The sequence below is a fragment of the Musa acuminata genome, chromosome BXJ1-10 (assembly GCF_036884655.1).
Source record: "Musa acuminata AAA Group cultivar baxijiao chromosome BXJ1-10, Cavendish_Baxijiao_AAA, whole genome shotgun sequence".
Lineage (NCBI taxonomy): Eukaryota > Viridiplantae > Streptophyta > Magnoliopsida > Zingiberales > Musaceae > Musa > Musa acuminata.
Window position 1 is genome coordinate 19775424 of NC_088336.1, and position 19794 is coordinate 19795217.

At 38.0% G+C, this 19794-nt stretch overlaps 2 protein-coding genes across 7 annotated transcripts; both read left to right on the top strand.

Moving 5' to 3' along the window:
• Positions 1 to 277: 277 nt before the first annotated feature.
• Positions 278 to 4161, top strand: LOC135595371 (protein indeterminate-domain 5, chloroplastic-like). The gene is made up of 3 exons (XM_065086203.1): positions 278 to 1237; positions 1570 to 1966; positions 2909 to 4161. The coding sequence occupies exons 1-3, from the start codon at positions 1072 to 1074 to the stop codon at positions 3948 to 3950; spliced, it is 1605 nt and encodes a 534-aa protein (XP_064942275.1). The 5' UTR covers positions 278 to 1071; the 3' UTR covers positions 3951 to 4161.
• Positions 4162 to 6285: 2124 nt separating this feature from the next.
• Positions 6286 to 19688, top strand: LOC104000493 (SNF1-related protein kinase catalytic subunit alpha KIN10). 6 transcript variants are annotated; one of them, XM_009422564.3, is made up of 11 exons: positions 6286 to 6440; positions 7977 to 8168; positions 14986 to 15170; positions 15907 to 16089; positions 16176 to 16307; positions 16401 to 16586; positions 17214 to 17303; positions 17376 to 17459; positions 17598 to 17732; positions 17817 to 18041; positions 19273 to 19688. In XM_009422564.3, exons 2-11 carry the CDS (start codon positions 7982 to 7984, stop codon positions 19384 to 19386), a joined length of 1521 nt encoding a protein of 506 aa, XP_009420839.2. In that variant the 5' UTR covers positions 6286 to 6440; positions 7977 to 7981; the 3' UTR covers positions 19387 to 19688. The 6 variants fall into 6 exon arrangements, with proteins under 6 accessions (XP_009420839.2, XP_064942277.1, XP_009420840.2 ...); XM_009422565.3 differs by having other exon boundaries at positions 6303 to 6532; XM_018819995.2 differs by having other exon boundaries at positions 6304 to 6528.
• The last annotated feature ends 106 nt before the right edge of the window (positions 19689 to 19794 follow it).

Below are 19794 nucleotides of genomic sequence, written 5' to 3' on the forward strand. Positions count from 1 at the left end.
CTGTGCAACTCGTCATCTTAAATTATAAACACCCGTCCTCATCTCATTTTCTTACCGTAGATCGAAATCACGTCACTGGAAAGAGTTCTACTAATCACAACCGTGGTAATGTGGGGTTTGGAATGAGCTCAGAGGTTGGCTTTTGTCTCAACGTTGAGAGGGAGATACAAAACAACGAGGAGGTGGGAGAGGATGAGGGCTACAGGTCATGGGCCCCGATCCTTGCCACATAGCACCCCACTTGCCCACTCGAGACAGCATCGGCAACACTGTCCTCCTTCCCCATCCCTTCTCTCTCCTACTCGTATTCATGTGGAATAAGAGAGGAAGTAGGGGGACTAGCGGAAGAGGAAGAAAGAGGATCGTCCGCAGGGAGGAAGAGGAGAGAAGGAGAATTATAGCAAGTGACTCAAGAGACATCACAGACCCAGTTTCGTTTCTGCCCCTCTCAGCAGCAGAACTACAAAGAGTAGATTGTACTAGCTGCTCTCTCCCTTCTTCTTCTTCCTCTTCTTCTTCTTCTTTGGGTTGTGTTTAGCTGATCAGAACAAAGAAAGCCGAGGAAGAGAAGAAAGATGCCTTCTCGTTTTGGCTCTGCTTTTCTTTCCCCCTCCTTTGTTTCCTTCCATCTTCCTCTCATAAACACCCTGTCTCTTTCTGCTTGTTTTTGAGCCAACTGGTTGTTTCCTCTGCCCGAGTTCTTTGTTCTTTAGTGGAGGTGGGAGAGTAAAGGGTTAGAGTTTTGAGGTTTTCGTGAAGGGTTGGTTGGGTTGGGTTCCTAGATCTACTCCTCTTGCTCTAGTATTTGGGTCTTTATCTCGTCCTTCCTTTCTTTGTTTTCTTGTCTTTAGGTTTGGAGGAGGCCGGAAGGCAGATACTTACTCGGAGATAGATAGCTAGATAGACAGAAAAACATGGGAGCTCAAGGTTCCATGTAGGAAAGTGAGTGTTTCTTCCGCGTCGCTGATTTGGACTAGCAGCCGATCATTACCAGAAACCAAAAGAAAGATCAGTGAGTGAGAGAGACGAGACCAAGAACAACATCTACCATCAGCTTTGGTTTAGAAGGCGATGGCTGCTTCGTCATCGACTCATTTCTTTGGAACCGTAGAGGAAGACCAGTACAGCCACCAACAGCCGTTGCCGTTGCCCCTGCCGCTGCCGCAAGCATCAACGATACCAGGCTCGTCGGCTGCTGCTCCTCAGAAGAAGAAGAGGAATCTCCCTGGAAAACCAAGCAAGTATCTGAACATCATCTATACGTTTGCTTGTCAACCAATCCATTTTTTCCTTTCCTCTCTGATTTCTGACTGCTATATATATGTGTGTGTGTGTGCGTGTGTGTGTTGAGTACTCCTATCATTATTCTTGGAGAAGTTATTTCTAGGATTTTTGGATCATTTTTCTCTCACAAGTGAATTCAACTCAATTTTGTAAGTTCAGAAATGATCTCTCTTTCCTGTATTGATATCACCGAGTCCTCTCCTGCATAAAATATCTGAGCATTTAGCTTTGTTATACACTGCGCATCGATGAGACAACAAGTTTCTCATTCGATCATGATCACAGATCCGGATGCCGAGGTAATAGCTTTGTCACCGAGATCACTACTGGCCACCAACCGATTCGTCTGCGAAGTCTGCAACAAAGGGTTCCAGCGGGAGCAGAACCTCCAGCTCCATCGGCGCGGCCACAACCTGCCATGGAAGCTGAAGCAGAAGAACCCGGAGGAGGTCCGCCGCCGCGTGTACGTATGCCCGGAGCCGACGTGCGTCCACCACGACCCGTCGCGGGCCCTCGGAGACCTCACCGGCGTCAAGAAACACTTTTGCCGGAAGCACGGCGAGAAGCGGTGGAAGTGCGACAAGTGCTCCAAGCGTTACGCTGTGCAGTCGGACTGGAAGGCCCATTCCAAGATCTGCGGCACTCGCGAGTACCGCTGCGACTGCGGCACCCTCTTCTCCAGGTACTACTGCATGCATCCCATCCATTGAAACACGGAAGTCATCCGATCAATCCATGATTGGGCAATCATCGCCCATGTTATCATAAACAGACTGGTGTTTCTGGAGTTAGGGTTTAGGGTTAGGGATGTTAGCTAGGGTTGGATCAAAGCTCTGCGAGTGTAGTGAGGAACTGCTCCCACGTGAGTTATGCCCAAAGAACCAAACAACGCAGGGTCATTGAGATCTCAAAAGACGCACTCATCTAGTTCTTATTGAAACCAACACGTCTCTCTCTCTCTCTCTCTCTCACCTTTGCATTCACGTGGTGACATGGAAGGAACGTTAGCAGCAGGTTGATTTGTTGCGTTGCGATTTGGATATATGTGGGCAACTGGCATCGACTTGGCGTTGCAGAGGTCCACACCACTTCACAAGGATTAATATGCAGATGTAGAGTGTTGTTCTACCTGTGCGTTGTTGGATTGAGTGGGGCAGAGATTCATGGGGTTACTGATCTGTCGCGTTTATGGTTTTGATGACGTTCTTGCACTGGAATGAGTTCATAAATAGGTTTAATTTGCATTGTTGGTTTTCATATTTGCTGCAAAAGTTCCCTCGATGCATTGATTGATGGGTCAGTCCTAAAGATGGCTTTCTTTTCTTGACGTAAATTGACCCTTTTCAACATCAAGAACCGTTCTTCTCTGCTCCTTTTTTCTAGATTCTCTCATGTATGTAAGATGACCAGTTGAATTCTCTTGCTATATATATATGTATATATACATGCCTATTACTTGTAGAATTTGACAGCTCACCTGTCCTTTGATACATCAAAGTCATAAATATTTGATCCGTTATAGTTTTAGATAAAATTGCCCTATTAATTCTTGGAATTATTGCTTCCATCATCTCGACATATGTAAATCATGTGAAATCTTACGAGTTGTGGGAAACCAATGCAGGCGAGACAGCTTCATCACCCACAGAGCCTTCTGTGATGCGTTAGCACAAGAAAGAGCAACGCTTCCCGCCGGCATCAACAGCATCGGCAGCCACTTGTATGCAAATAGAGGCATAAACTTAGGCCTCCCACTACTGAATTCGCAACTCTCCTTACAAGACCAAGCATACCCTTCCACCGACCTCGTCCGGTTGAGGGCAAGTAACGGCGGTTCTACGCAATTCGATCACCTCAACGCTACCGTTTTCCGGCAGCTTCAGCCGCCACATCCATCCCCGTTCTACGCTGGTGGTAGCCCTAACCATGGCTTCAACGAAGACCCGCAGTTCGCCTTATCCTCTTCTTCTGCCGCAGCCGCTGCTGGTCTTTTCAACCTTGGCTTCTTCTCCAACAGCGGTGGCAACACTTCTGGAACGCAAAGCGGCCATCTACTCGGCCCCGATCAATACATCAACAATGCAGGTGGCGTAACCGAGCCGACGATGCTGATCACTGGAAACCTGATGAGCAACCACATCGACACAAACATGTCTTCTCTTTATAACCCCTCCCTGCACAGTGAAGAACCGCAGATGTCGGCGACCGCACTGCTTCAGAAGGCCGCCCAAATGGGCGCAACATCGAGCGGCGGCAGTCGAAGCTCATTGCTCAGAGGCTACAGCGGCTCGTACTCGGCTGGTGCAGGGCATGCTAGTTTCGAGAGCCCAGGGATTCACGTAGAGAGTGAGAACCATTTCCAGGACATCATGAACTCCCTTGCCAACGGGAACAATGGTGTATCCGGTGGTGTCAATCAACAAGTGTCTGGATTCAGTGGCTTCATCCCGGACTCGGATAAGATGGATGAGGGCAAGTTGCACCACAACCTATCTGCCGGAGGCATTGGAGGACCTGACAGATTGACAAGAGACTTTCTTGGTGTTGGCAGCTTGATGAGAAGCATGGTGAGGGAACGGCATCTCGGCATGGGAATGAGCTTTATGGATTCGGAGAAGAAGTCAGGATCCTCTAATCGATCATTTGGTGGTGGGAGACTGCCATAGCTGCTGTCAAAGACTACAAAGGAGAACTAAGTAGAGGAATGTAGCTAATCAAGCTTGGTTTATCTTCCAAATCCCATATTTAAGTTTAAGGTGTTCTCAAGATAGCAATTTTTCGTCTTTCTTTCTTTTCTCTGTTTATGACTGCTTCTTTGTTTTCTTCGTTCTCCTTGAAATGTTTACTGTTCTAATAATAAATCTGCTCTTTTCTAAAGCTATTTCATGTGCATGAAACATTTACATGATGGTAAGCATATATATCAACATGTTGCATGCACAGCACACTAATTTTGAATGCTTATTCTCTCTCAAGATCTTGTTCCTGTGAAAGATACAGAAGACACAGCCGGAAACTATGTGTTGGCTACGCAAGTGCATGCATGCATGCAAGCGTTTAACCCTGTCGTGAGAGAGATTAATGTCTGGTGTCCCAAGTCTTGGAAAACTATGTCATTAACGTAACCATTGTCGAAAGCAGTGACTAATTTCTTGGTGTTGAATCGCAAATATACCACACGATGTTCGAAATCTAAACATCTAAGTGAGATGATGAGTTTATGGATTTTTTTTCTACTTTTAGGGTTCACGGGTCGATAGCTGTTTCCCTTAATATATTGATATGATCTATCAGTAGATCTTCTTTCCACCCTTTTCTCAAGTCACAAGCATTGCTCGTCCCTATATACGTATATATAGTTTAATTTACGGCAAGGAAAATGCTTGAGAATATGCGAGCCTGTTTGGCCACTTGAAGAGCATTGGATACTATGGTTATGGAACTTTTTACGTCCCGATTAATGTACCTTATATGAGTAAGTATCACTCATAGATGTAATATATATTTATACAGTGGTGCAGGGAATAGATTCTGCACATTAATTGTCGTCTCATGAGTTGTATAAGAAACCTATTTAGTGTCCCGTTGTCATATTAAAGCTTTTTTCCATATATATCGGTAAAAAAAAATACTTATACACCTATCTCTAATTTTAACATGGCATTATTAAATTTCAAAATTCATATGCTCCTCCTCTCCATTTTCCATTATCATTAAACACTAAGAGCTTACAGTATAAAAAGGAACAATAACTTATTCTTGATATATATATATATATATATATATATATATATATATAATTTGAGGATTGTTTATAAAGATATAATTGAAATTTTTTTCCCAAAACGTAAGTGGTGAAGTCAAAATTTTATAGCATTGTCAAAATCTTTACCAAATGAATTAAGTATTGTTTTAGAATATTTAAGTATCCATAGTAACAAATGAATTTTGGAAAGTACTAGAATTTTAGACACCCAAAACATCACATACCACTTTCATCTATTACTTGATTCTAAATTTATTTTGATGTTTTGATGGACAAATATGAAATTAATTATTTTATTAGGGACACACACACAATGTCATCATTGTAAATGCCAACTAACAAAAATTAACTAAAATAAATTATTAGTACATTGTTGAATTTGTAGATATTTTATATACATATGTAAAACTTAAGTTTATAAAGTAAAACATATTAAATTATATATATACATATATATATAACTAACTAAAATTAACTAAAAGAAATTATTAGGACATTGTTGAATTTGTAGATATTGTATATACATATGTAAAACTTAAATTTATAAAATAAAACATATATATATATATATATATATATATATATATATATATATATATATATATATATATACACAGAGGCCATGGACCCTTTGGTCCGGCCCGGCCCAATAACTTTCTTATATTACATTGGTTGGGTCTTCCAGAACTGGAGTTTTGCTAGAGAAGATGACATAGTAAGCAAATGAACGAGCCATTGAGAGCAGACAGGTTCTTTGGTTTGCCTTCAATATCTAAAACTGTGGATATATATACACATATAAGGAAGAGAAGACCTGTTAAAATGGTTGCAGTTTCGTGCTTGTCATGGTTTCTAGATTTAGCTTCTCCCGGAAAGCTCGGCAAGTATCAATGACAATCTGATAGATGCATGATAAGGTGAAGACCACGATTCTTGATAGTTCTCCAATCAAGAAAGCAAGGTTCACAGTGCCTCTGGATGGGGCTTTTCATCGAGCACATTACTTGCAAGCATGAACGTTCCTTCGTTCTCGAGCTCGATCGTCGTCTTCTTGACATCGATGTCCGCATACATGGTGTTATAGGTATCATGGCTACGTAAATGACGTCACCACGTAAAAAAAGGAGCATCGGTTTCCGTTTCTGCTGTCCAATATACCGTGGGCACCCAAACGGGCACCGTTCTTTTAGTACCCGGTCACCATCACCGCTACATAAGGCATCAAGAATCCCACCCTTTTTGCCGTCCAAATGCTTGGAAGCACCGATGGATGAAAGCGAAAGGGTTTGGATGGCCTGGATCTCGCGGTGAGCAATTACCGGACCCTCTCCCTTTATTCCCAGTGGCGCGGTGAGCGGATCTCCCCCACTGTCGCTCCCAACTCGATCTGGTCAGTCACCTTCGTTTCGCCGGCAAATCCCCAATCCCATCTCCAATACTTCCCCTTCTCCGTTTCTCTTCGGCGGCGGTGGATTCGCGTCAGTCCGTTTTCTTCTTCTTTTAACGGTTCCAATTACGTTGCTTAGTTGTTCTTTTTTCTCAACATCTTTTGGTTTGAAAGATCGGGAGATAAAATAAATGAAAAATCTAATTTTGATCTTGTAAAAAGTAACAGGAGAGACTGATCGTTGTTTTCGCTCAACGGTGAGGGTTTCATTGATTTGTTGATAAATCTTGGATTTGGAAACTTTTTTTTTGTGATGAGCTGATGCGATGTTTTTCTTTTCCTGTTTGTATTTTCTTGCTTTGATTTACTGTATTTGCGCCTGAGATCTGATTTCTTCTTGCTCTTTGAAGACTGGATTGTGGGGAAATTGCAGGGGTTTTGATGGCTTACGAGATATAGTTTGGTCTGGGTTAGAATGAAAATTGTGCTTATGCTCGTTCTGGGTTGCTAAATATTTTCGGCAGTAAGATTTCTTTTTCTGGCTATTAATTGGTTCTCTGTTATATTTCATGGAGAAGTGTTATCTATGCAACTTTCTCAATCTTCAGTCTTTATTCCCGATACTTGTTTTAGAACTTGGAGAAGTTCTATTCAGACATTTATGTAGGTTTGGCTTAGCCATTTTTCTTAAAATGATTTTTTTTTTGTGATGCGAAGACTCCCATTTGATTGATATTATATGCATCTCTTTGTAAGCTTCTACCAGCTAGCAGCATAGAATTGTTGCTGGATCAACAAAACTTATGATTGTGGCTAGTATAGCTGAAGTTCCAATGTGCTAGGATCTTTAGGATGTATTATCATGGGAGTGATTTCTTGTCACATAAATGATCAAAAATGATATTTATATATGTATAACATGGAATAACTTTGTGTAGGATTTTTGTTTTAGATTTTTAGGTGTCCTATCCTGAAGAAGAGTTGCAATATTAGAAAAGTTGCGATACATGATATATCTTATATACTGGAGTCAATTTACCTTTTATCACAAATAAGTTTAACGGGAAGAAAAAGTAATTTAAGCTTCATGTTTTATGGAATAACCTCTTAATGCATTAGCATATCATACTCACTTAACAATATCTCAGCATGTTTAATGAAAACATGAATCATACTCTAATGTTTGTTTTTCAGTGCATAGTATTATATATTGAGTACTTTATATACATCAAGTTTATTCTGACATGAAGAGATCAACAGTGATTTCTCCATGAAGCAATTAATTGTTTAAGTGTATAGATTCATTGAACTTCCTTTTCAATATTAACTAGTTTTATCTGCATGCCAATTTACTTGTAACATGATGGGACTTCATGAATATATTATCCATGTTATCGAAATATCTTCATTGTTATTCATCATGTCACAGCCTTTGAAAATACATTCTAAGTGTTTTAGTTTGAGCATATTATGAGGAAAAACTATGTTTTTATATACAAGAAGCAAATGATGCTGATTTTATTTTTACTTATTTCACAGTGAAAATGGAGGGATCTAGCAAAGGAGGGGGTAGTGCTGATGTGGTTTTGCAAAATTATAAGCTAGGAAAGACTCTTGGCATTGGCTCATTTGGCAAGGTTAAGATTGCAGAGCATCTATTGACAGGGCACAAGGTTGCTATAAAAATCCTCAATCGTCGTAAAATAAAGAACATGGAAATGGAAGAAAAAGGTACATTAATTTATAAACTTAGATATGTATATAGTATTTAACACTTTTAAGCAAATTGCTTGTATTGGCATAGATAACCATCTAAGGTTTGTATTACTACTTTGCTATATCTAGAATACACATTACATTTATATTAAATTTTTGTTGTATCATTTGTAATATTCAAGTGCTTGGAATTCCAAACAATGAATCAGCTGTAGGATTTTGTTCGTCTGCCTCAATCTGTTAATAGTTCTTCTTAGAAAATTTACTTCACTTTAGTCCTGATACCTTTTACTGTTAGAATTGCACATCTGCAATTTGGTCCTTATTTGCTGCTTGCATGATGTACTAAACTCTTGAATTATATTGCCGTGAGGAATACTTTATATTTTAGCAACTGAGTCACTAATTAAAAAGGTTATAATATTGTCTTGGATGCCAAAAATCATAGTTAGAGATTTACATGTAAAATTTCACATAGCAATCACTTATGTTGTGAACTTTAGTAAGTCCTAATGGAGTTCATCTTAAGCTAAATTTAGGACTTACCAAACTCAAATTCACAATAGAAGTCTCAGTAATGGCATAAATAACAGTATGTTCTGGAAGCAGAGGTCTTCTAGCAAAAATAACACTATGTTCTGGATCGTTGCTCTCACTATTCCCTGTCTGGTTGTTACTTTTTTCAACGATGTTTAACTTATGCCACCTTTTTGACATGAATGAATAAGAAATCCATTCAAGATGGTATCTGAACTTTAAAGGGTTCAAGTTAAACTAGCTGAACTTACAACATGGTTTCAGAAAGTCAATTGAGGTACAGGAACCAAATTTTTATATTTAAAACATGAGCATGTTGTTTTAGGATCAGCTGGTGGGTATGAATTATGTTGTAGTTCTGGATCTGGGCTAAAGACAGTACAGTTGGTGATAAAATATGTTCTTAGGATCTGTCTCGAATAACATTGATATCTTCTAGGGAAAAACAGTTTGACTTGCTAGTTGTAACTACCAGGCTTTGTTAACATCTCTGTATTGACCAAAACCGTATAGTATGTTGGTTTCTGTAAGAATTTATTTGGTAGTGTCAATCTTCCATGTCTAACCTCTTTCTAATAAAGTGGGATGTGACTTGGCATATGCACCAGTGATTTAAAAAGCACTAGGCACCAAGCTCCAAATATGCCTAAGGCGCTAGGCACTCGTTCGAACGAAATGAGATGCTAAAATATAAAAATATATAATATAATCAATAAATATAATTATTTAAATAAAAATATAATATTAAATTAAGAAAATCTAAAGTACAAAGTCACAATGTCACATTAACAAAAAGTCTCAAAATTCAATACAATAAAATTTTACATCAAAGTCATTCAATATAATCAATATTATCGTCATTTTCAAACAAATTATCTTCATTGTATTCATCCTCTTCCTCTCGTCCTTTTTCTTCATTAAAATATATTTTATTCTTTATGTCTTCAATAATAGTAGGAGCCGAGCTTGATGATGTTACACTCATTTTTCTCTTCATCATCTGTCTTATATATGTTTGTAATTCTTCAGCACTTGAAGCTCTTGCCACATCTCCCCATGTCAATCTATCATCTTCAAATACAAGCTCATCTTCGGCATTTTACAAGTTGGCACCCATTTCTCCCACCAACCACTCATTTAAATCATCAATATCTTGTAATGAGATTGGATCAATTCTCTTTCGCAAATCATGACGAGCCTTCAAAGTTTGATTATACTTTATGTAAACAAGATTGTGTAATCGTTAATGTTCCAACCGATTTCTTCTGTTTGAGTGAATCTGTCATGTCATATAATTTAAAAATATATTAATACATCTATCTAAATAAATAAATTAATTGAAACAAAAATATTTAGTGATCCTTACATGCTCAAAGACACTCCAGTTTCGCTCACAAATTGAAGCATTACAAGTCAAACTAAGTATTTTAATAACAAATTGCTACAAGTTTAGGGTGGAATTTCTAAATAGACCCTACCATTCAGTTGCAAATTTATGTTATTATTAACAATAACATAGTAACATACTATAGATGAAATTAATTATATCAAATTATTAATAATTGAAGATGTAGTTGTCTTGGATCGAGCTATCATTAGAATTCCAAAAAGACTTTCGACATTTTTATATAGAGATAATTCACGAATAATCTTATCTTGCACCTTAAGGCTTGGAACTAATTTTACAACGCACTAATATAACCCATCCAAAACTTCTGCATCAAAACCAACAGATTTAATTTTATAAAAGAATTCAAGGTTCAAATAATATCTCGCTGCATGTAAGGGACAATGAAGTTGACAATTTTATCTTTCGTTAATGATTGTGAAAAATTTCTTATATTTTTTTTATTTTCATTAAAAAACCTTTTAATCGTTTCCTTTGCTCTATCGATAGCCTCATAAATATATCTCATTGCAGGCTTATTTTCATTATCTACCAACCGAAGAACTCGAACCAGAGGACCCATTACCTTTAATATATAAACTACATGATTCCAAAAGGATGACATTAAGATGATATTAGTGGCCCTCTTGCCTTTTGCTTCTTTTGCTCATTTGTTTGTCACCCATTTCTCGGATGTAATCATGTTTCTCAGATTATATTTTTGACGATGCACGCTTTGTAATATCAAGAATGAAATAGCAAATCGGGTGACACCATATATCACTAATTCTTTGTTGCTTGTAAATTCTCTCATCATATTCAAAGCCTCAGTATGATTATAGAGAAATCTAACAACAAAGATTACCCTTTCTAAAGTTTTCTTGATGTCAGAAATCTTTCCAATATCCTCCAACATTAAATTAATATAATGTACCGCACATGGAGTCCAATATAAGTATTTTTTTTTTTTTCAAGTAATTTACTTGAGACAAAGGATAACAAAAATGATAAGACTTAAGAGTTTAACATATTTAATTGAAGATAAAGTAATTAAAAATTTTAAAAAAAATAAAAGATGAATATTACTAGCTAATACATAGTTATTTCCATTGTCGGTTATGACTTGAACGACATTTTGTTCTCTAATTTCTTCCACGAACTTATCAAGTAAATCATATATCTTGTCTCCAGATTTCACAAAAAATGAAGCATCTATTGACTTCACAAACATAGTCCCTAAAGAACAGTTAACCATAAAATTAATTATACTCCTACGTCTCTTGTCGGTCCAAGCATCTGGCATAATAGAACAACCATGTGTTGCCCATGATTTTTCATGGCCCTTTAGTAAGTCATTTGTATAATTTAACTCTTTTTTCAATAATGGAACTCGCATCTTATAATAACTTGGAGGTTTTAATCCTGTACCATAATTTTCAATAGCTTCAATCATCTCCTTAAAACTGTCTAAACGAGTTGTACTAAAGAGAAGATCAGCTTGATAGAAGAAACGAGCAATGCGTTGAATTACAGTGATTTAAAAAGCGCTAGGCGCCAAAAGGCGCCAAGGTCCAAAAACGCCTGAGGCGCTAAGCGCTCGCCCGAGTGAAGCGAGGCGCTAAAATATAAAAATATATAATATAATTAATAAATATAATTATTTAAAATTTTAAATAAAAATATGCTATTAAATTAAGAAAATCTAAGAGCGGCGGGAAAGGGAAAGGGAGCGGGAGGCGCGAGCAGCGGGAGGGCTCGCGGGAGTCGCGAGCAGAGGGAAGGCTCGCGGGAGGGCTCGCGAGAGGCGCGAGCAACGGGAGGGCTCGCGGGAGTCGCGAGCAGCGGAAGGGCTCGCAGGAGGCGCGAGCAGCTAGGAGGGCTCGCGGGAGTCGCGAGCAGCGGGAGGGCTCGCGGGAGGCGTGAGCAGCGACAGCGACGAGCAGCGGCAGCGGGAGCAGGAGCGACGAGCAACGAGATCGGGAGCGGCAGCGGCAGCGGGTTAGGGTTGGGTAAGGGTTATATCGGTTTAGTTGGTTCGATTGAACCAACTAACAACCGAACCAGGACCGAACCAGACCTAAAATCCTGGTTCGGTCACTTGGTTTACCCAGGCGCTAGCCCGAAGCGCCCAGCGCCTGGGCTCGGGCGAGCGCCCAGGCGGCGCCTGTTTGAAGCGCGCCGCCTGGGACATTAGCGAGACGCTCGAGCCTCGCCTCGCCCGAGCGCCTAGGCGAGCGCCCGAGTGGCTCTTTCAATCACTGCTGAATTATTCTTCCTCTTATTTCTTTATCACAAGCATCACTTATATTTGTTTGTTTGAATTTTGAGCCTCCTGCTTGCCCTTGTTGCTTCTGTGATCCTTGAAACATATATAGATCAATCGATCCTTTTTTACCCTTCTTAATACTCATAACTTTTTTTTCTTTTTTGTCATATATTTTTTTTTCCCAGTTAGGTTAATACTCATAGAATAATCTTCTTTTTTATCCCTGAGATGTTCAACATTATGCCCTGGTAAATTCCCGTAAAATTCATTCGTTTACATCTTCTTTTCATTCATATAAGTCAACAACTCTTCTTTTACCTCAGGTGGACACTTTTTGCAAGTTGTTGCATTCTTGAAATTTCCTACTATATGTTGTTTTGCACGAAAAATACTATCTTTAGTAGTCTTATCGCAATAGATGCAAGTCACTACATTAGGATCTTTCGGATCCTTTAAATAATTATACTTCCATGCAGGATCTTTTTTTGATGTCATTGGAGAATCTATTGAGTTGCTCTGTACACTTGTCATTTATCCTGAAACCCTAACAATAATTTCAAATAAATAAAAATTAGTAGTATTAAAATCAAAATAATATTTTATTAATCTAATAAATAAAAAATACTGTTACCAGTATACAATTAACAATATACTGTTAATAGTATACTAAGTCGAGTCGATGTGAGAAGAGAGTGAGTAAGAGTAAGGTCGAGGCTACTGACTTAGAGCAGCGGCAACGACAATAGCGGCGAGCAGCGATAGTGGCAGCGGCGATAGTGGCGGCGGCAAGTAGTGACAACAACAGCAAGCAGCGACAGTGGCAGCAACGAGCAGCGACAGTGGCAGCGGAGAGCAGCGATAGCGGAGAGAGATAACGACAGCAAAGAGAGGCAACGGCAACAAAGAGGAAATGTCGGCGGCGGAATCGCAAGCAGGGTTAGGGTTAGGGAAGTAGCGAGAGGGATGCTAGGAGGCTGATATCGGTGCTTTAGTTGGTTTGATTGAACCAACTAACGCAAATGACACCGAACTAGACTTAAAATGCTAGTTCGGTGCCTGGTTTAGCCCAGGCGACGCCTCTTTGAAGCGCGTCGCTTGGACATTAAACGAGGTGCTCGGGCCTTGCCTCGCCTTGCCCGAGCTCCTAGGAGAGCACTTAAGCGCCTATTGAAATCGTTGATATGCACCAAGTATAGGGCGTAACTCCATGTAATATGGTGATTGCTTTTTCCAAAACTGTCCTACAGTATGACATTCTTTTGTTGTTACCACCGTTTACTGAAGATCACTGCTTTTATTTACTCCATATGTCATGTTAAAATAGCACATGCTTTTACAGGTGGGTAATACAGTGCTATACATTTATACATGCAACAACATTTGACATAATTTGTAATTGTATTTTTTGAGGCATATATATCTACTGGATAAAAATATGAGGAATTTCATGTAAGTCTCGGTTCTCATTGTATTTAGAACTAAATTACATGTTACTTCCTTTTTAGATGCTAATTCGATATCTTATTTTTAGTCCTAAGTACCTTTTCCAAATAGATTATCCAGCATGACATTTTTTGTTATTCAATTACTGAAGGTTTTCTGCTCCTTTTTTGCCCCTTTAATCCTTTTCTGGTTTGTTAAAAACATGCATAACATGATTCATGGTTTACCCAGGAAGCATATGCAGAAGAGACGCATGCATGACATGGACATGCCAATGTGGCAAATTTTAAAAATTAGTACATGGCATGCCTAGACACTGATTGGAATTATATTATTTTTATCCTTTTTTTGCTATATTTACACATTTGAGGTTACAGATTTTTTATGTTATTTCCATTTTTGTGTACTTAATGTTAATTTTTGTTTTTCTGATCAAAATTCCAGTTTTGCTATCAGAAAAGCCTTCACATGCTTTTCTGATGAAGCAAACAAACCAGATAGTAAGATCTAATATCAAGACCAATCATACAAAGCAGTATCCTACATGCAAATACAATTGCAATCATGATTTTTTTATATATTACAAACAAGAACATCTTTTGTTTGCAAAAAGAATACCAATCACAGCTGTTCCTACATCCAGATATCATCTAGAAATCGAGGCTAAGCTAGATATATGAAATGTGCCCCAGCAGAGGAAAAAGAACCAAGAAAATTGAGGAGGCTCAGTAGTTGAGGTGGGATCAAGCTTGTCGGCACTTGGAACTACTTGGCTATACAAATTGCCTTCCTGTCATATCAAGGAACCAATCATGGTCCTCTATTGAGCCCTTAGGTTTTTCATTAGGAGTATCTTATTGGCCTAGGTCTCCTGTTCATCAATGCATGGAACTCCACCACCACATTAGTACTTACGCATGTGGGAAATGGTGACTTTTCGGGGGGAGATCCACTACCAAGTGGTCCATTGCCTCTGTCAATGGGAAGCTCTGCAGTTGTATTGGAGTCACAAGGATAACTTGCATTTATATGTAAAGGCTAAACAACTTTATCTAAGATACATAGGAATGCTAATTTTATAAACTGGTTCTGATTAACCATAACACAAGCTGTGGATACTGGACAAGTTTTCTGCCATTTCTGTGTATTTGTTTCATACATGTTTCTAACATTGTCATGGCTCCATACCTGCATTGCAGTGAGACGAGAGATCAAAATATTGAGATTATTTATGCATCCCCATATTATCCATCTTTATGAGGTCATAGAGACACATTCAGATATTTATGTCGTGATGGAATATGTTAAATCCGGCGAGCTATTTGATTATATCGTTGAAAAGGGGAGGTTGCAAGAAGATGAGGCTCGACGGTTTTTTCAACAGGTATTCGAGAACAGATTGCTACTTCATTACCTTTCTCTGAAGTCTGAACAGCATCTTAAAATCATCATATAGGTCTTGAATAAGCATACAATGTTGTTAAAAGATATAGTCTGGAGCGAAAGAATCAAATCATTTATCTCTAAAAACAGATCTGTGGCTGGAAAAGATCCATGTAGTCAATCCCATTAATTGGAATTTCATGCTTTGTTCTTCAGAAGAATAATTCATGCAGTGTGTTGAACTTTGGAAATACAATTAATAATCTATTTTATATCTTGTGGCAGACCTGATACTGATCTGTGTGAAAAGCTTTTTCCGTCTAATAACCATATAACTCAGTGCCAATTGTTATTCATTTTTTACTTTTTTAGTAATACCAGGTGGTATAGGTTGGTGTACCATTTGGTATACCTGCATGTACAGTCCAATGAGGTGTTAAACCAATGTTGGACTAAGATTTTCAACTTTGATACAAAGGATGGTTTTAAATCTTGATCCGATACTGATATTGATTCTCAATCAGACTAGTGTTGCTAGCGTTACGCAGACCTATACCTCTTCGTATCACTAAATAGAAAAAATAAAAAAGGCTACTGGTTCCTTGTCTGACCATAAATCCTCGGCAGCATGGTACCTATCATTGTTATTGAAAACCATGGTCCTAAGATTTAAAAGATGTAGGACTACTTTTTTCCCCCTTATGTTTGACAAAATATCTATGCTTTCCTCAAAACAGATCATATCTGGTGTTGAATACTGTCATAGAAACATGGTAGCTCATCGGGATTTGAAACCAGAGAACTTGCTCTTAGATTCGAAATGCAATGTTAAAATCGCCGACTTTGGCCTAAGTAATGTCATGCGTGATGGTCATTTTCTGAAGACTAGCTGTGGGAGCCCAAACTATGCTGCCCCTGAGGTTTGTAGATATTCCACTGGACTAAATTTGGTATTCCATTTGCATCTTTTGACTTCTATTATGTGTGTTTATCTTCATTTGTATAGGTAATTTCTGGAAAATTATATGCTGGACCTGAGGTTGATGTATGGAGTTGTGGTGTTATTCTTTATGCTCTTCTCTGTGGAACCCTTCCCTTTGATGATGAGAACATACCTAATTTGTTTAAGAAAATAAAGGCAAGAAATCTTGTACATATTATATTTAACTGTCACTCCAGCTTTATAAACCAACACAGCACTCAAATTGTGTTTTCTTATCAAAATCTTTAGAGCGGGATATACACCCTTCCTAGCCATTTGTCAGCTCTTGCAAGGGATTTGATTCCCAGAATGCTTGTTGTTGATCCTATGAAGCGAATAACCATTCGTGAGATTCGTGAACATCCATGGTTCCAAATGCGTCTACCTCGGTATTTGGCTGTGCCTCCACCTGATACAATGCAGCAAGCTAGGAAGGCAAGTACCTTCTGGGATTGTTAATTAAGTCGTACACTATTATTAGACGCAATGACTAATATTGCTTTAGCGGATGGTGATTTGTCTATAAATGCTTCTGTTATTGGCTAATACTAGATGTTTCATGGATTTCGTCAAGTACAAGTGCTGAGTAGAAAATTATGATAATCATTTTTAAAAAGAATTTAGATAAAAACTAGCCTTTTTTCATAATATTTAATTGTGATGATCTATAAGATGCTTTGTAATGCATGGTTTCTAACATGTGTCTAATTCATTGCAAAGCTAGTTTTCATTCAGTTCTTGTGTTGTGAAAATCATAGAACTTCAGGATCAAGGCCATGGCAGGTAATGTATATCTATGCTCTCTTTCATCATTATTTGCTGCTGTTGCATTGTTCTGTATATGAATTAGATGAATGTACTTATGCATTCGATTTGTGCTAGTTTTTCACTCATATAGTTGTTTACCTTATTTATGTTGTTTTAAACGTGCATGCCAGTTCTGATTCTTTGAAGTAGTATGATGATTCTCATAACTTTGAAATGTCACATTTCTGAGGTTGATCTTTAGTAGCTGCCATGAAAAAGCCAAATATATGTCTCCTAATTTGTCAATTCTTGCAGATTGATGATGATATTATTCAGGAGGTGATTAAAATGGGTTTTGACAAGAACCAATTGGTTGAATCTCTTCATAGCAGAATTTCAAATGAGGTATTTCGTGTGATTAGAATTTTCTTTGACTTGTCACTTTATTTAACTTATTCTGAAAGTGTTTATGAATAGGCAACTGTTTCGTATTACTTACTACTGGACAATCGTTTCCGTGCTATGAGCGGCTACCTTGGCGGTGATTTTCAAGAAACTATGGTGCGTGTGATACCTTTCAGCATCTTTAAAACGTAGTTCTTGCAATCTCCATCTAGCTAAATTTTCTGTTATGTTAATTGGATTTCTTGCTTCTTTACCATGTAAGTATGTGTAATGTGAAATTCATAGTTCTTTTAGGATTATGGTGTGCCACCTATGAGTTCAAGTGAAAATTCAGAATTTGCACATCGCCTACCAGGATATATGGACCCACAGGGAATTGGTCTGAGATCACAATTACCTGTTGAAAGAAAATGGGCTCTTGGACTTCAGGTCATTACAATTTTTTTTTTCTTGTCTATCTTTAACTACAGATAAATTAGTCCTCTTCCTGACAAATATTTATTTGACTGCAAGTCTCGGGCTCATCCTCGTGAAATTATGACGGAGGTCCTTAAAGCATTACAAGAACTAAATGTTAGATGGAAAAGGATCGGACACTATAACATGAAATGCTGTTATATACCTGGCTTTTCTGATCATGCTGAAAGCATGCTCAATAATTCTCCGCATGCTAACCATAGCTTCAGCGACGAATCTGCCATTGTTGAAAGTGACAATATAGTCAAGTTTGAAATTCAGGTGCCTCTTTTCTCATACTTAAGTTCAATAGAGTAGCACATGTACCTATGTTTTGGCAAATGTTTCTTTTTGTGTATTTATGCTCTTGGTTAACCTGTTTATACTTTCAATGAGTGTTGTGCAATATGCTATATGGTATATATACAGTACGAGTCACTATTAAGTTCATTCATGATTCACTTTTTAACTTCATTGGTGATATCAAACTTTTATCCTTTAACATCCTAACTATCGAACTTTTAGAAGTTCTATGACATTCATGGATTTATTTGCTCTCTCTGCTATGCCAAGCGAGCATGACAAAGAATATCTAGACTGCATGTGACACTTTGGCTTGGCTTTTTTCCCGTTAGTGTCTATCACATGCTAGGGATGTGTTAGGATCCAACAAGTTAAGGATAAGTTGTATTAAAATAAAACAAGATACAAAGTCCTTTTGAGGCAAAACCACAAAATTATTCTCACAAGCAATACTTTGGCATGCTGTATATGTCAAACAACCAAAACATACCTGCAAATCGGTTCACATTAATGCCAATAAGTAAAACTATTTTTGGTGGTTATCTTTTTTTCCCTTGCTAATTCATCAATTCTTTTAGTGTATAATGAACTTAAAGGATTGTGAGGCTCAACGTTTACAGTGAACTACATGCTCTCACAAATTATGAAAAGTGAAACACCTATGAAGAGTTTGATATTTTCCAAGCTTAGCACCAAGAGTTATGTCAAAGGAACCCACTACAAGAGATTGGTGCAGTTGATGACAATTTAAATCTTAAAATCCTTAAATTATGGCTCAATGAAGTATAAACAAATTAACAATTACAAACATGCACAGATGTCTACAAGTCCTGTAGAGGGTTGCAAACATAAATATGGATGAATTTACTTGGTTTTTATGCAGTAGTTTGGGGAAATATGCTCCAAATGAGCCTGCGAATACTTGATGTTCACAAGGATGAGAAACAAGCCGCTGCCAATGAGACAGTAAATGCTTGAAGATATCATGAAATTAGCAATGCAAAGTAACATGAGATATTATCAATGCCACTTTTGTTCCCTCTCACTTTTGATTCACTACTGCAGCTGTTGGAGGAATACATTTTATTATAATTTAACTTGCTAAAGTATTTATGCTTATAAATTTATATAATATTTACTTTCTTGTAACTATTAAATGGTTCTTATAAGATAATGTGGATAATGCTTCTTTCGCTTCATTGTATCGCAGCTTTACAAGACCAGGGAAGAGAAATATCTCCTTGACTTGCAGAGGGTCAGTGGGTCACAGCTCCTCTTTCTCGACTTGTGTGCTGCCTTCCTTGCGCAGCTTAGAGTCCTATGATCTTGGCTTTTTGTTACATAATTTTTTCCTCTGTTTTATTGTGTATATGTAACTGTCTTGTATCATATGGATGAACAAGTTTTTTTTTTTTTTTTCTGTGCTGATCTTTTTGGGCCTTGTTGCTCATTAAGCTCTTAGCGCAACAAGCTTTCTATGAGAAACAGTTGCCCTATTTTTTTTGGCAACAATGACTTAAGGACAGTGAGTCTGCTAAAATGGTGTCTTATCAGCTATCAGGCAGCTCATTATGCTCCTTTACCTTGTAAACTCTTTTAATTATGTATCCAGGGTGTGTTTATCTAGCATTATGTATCCCAGGTGTGCTTATCTAAAGTGCCCCTAATCATTTTGTTATCATGGTGGGATTGTTGCTAAATAGAATGATGTGCAGAATGTGAATTGTCAATG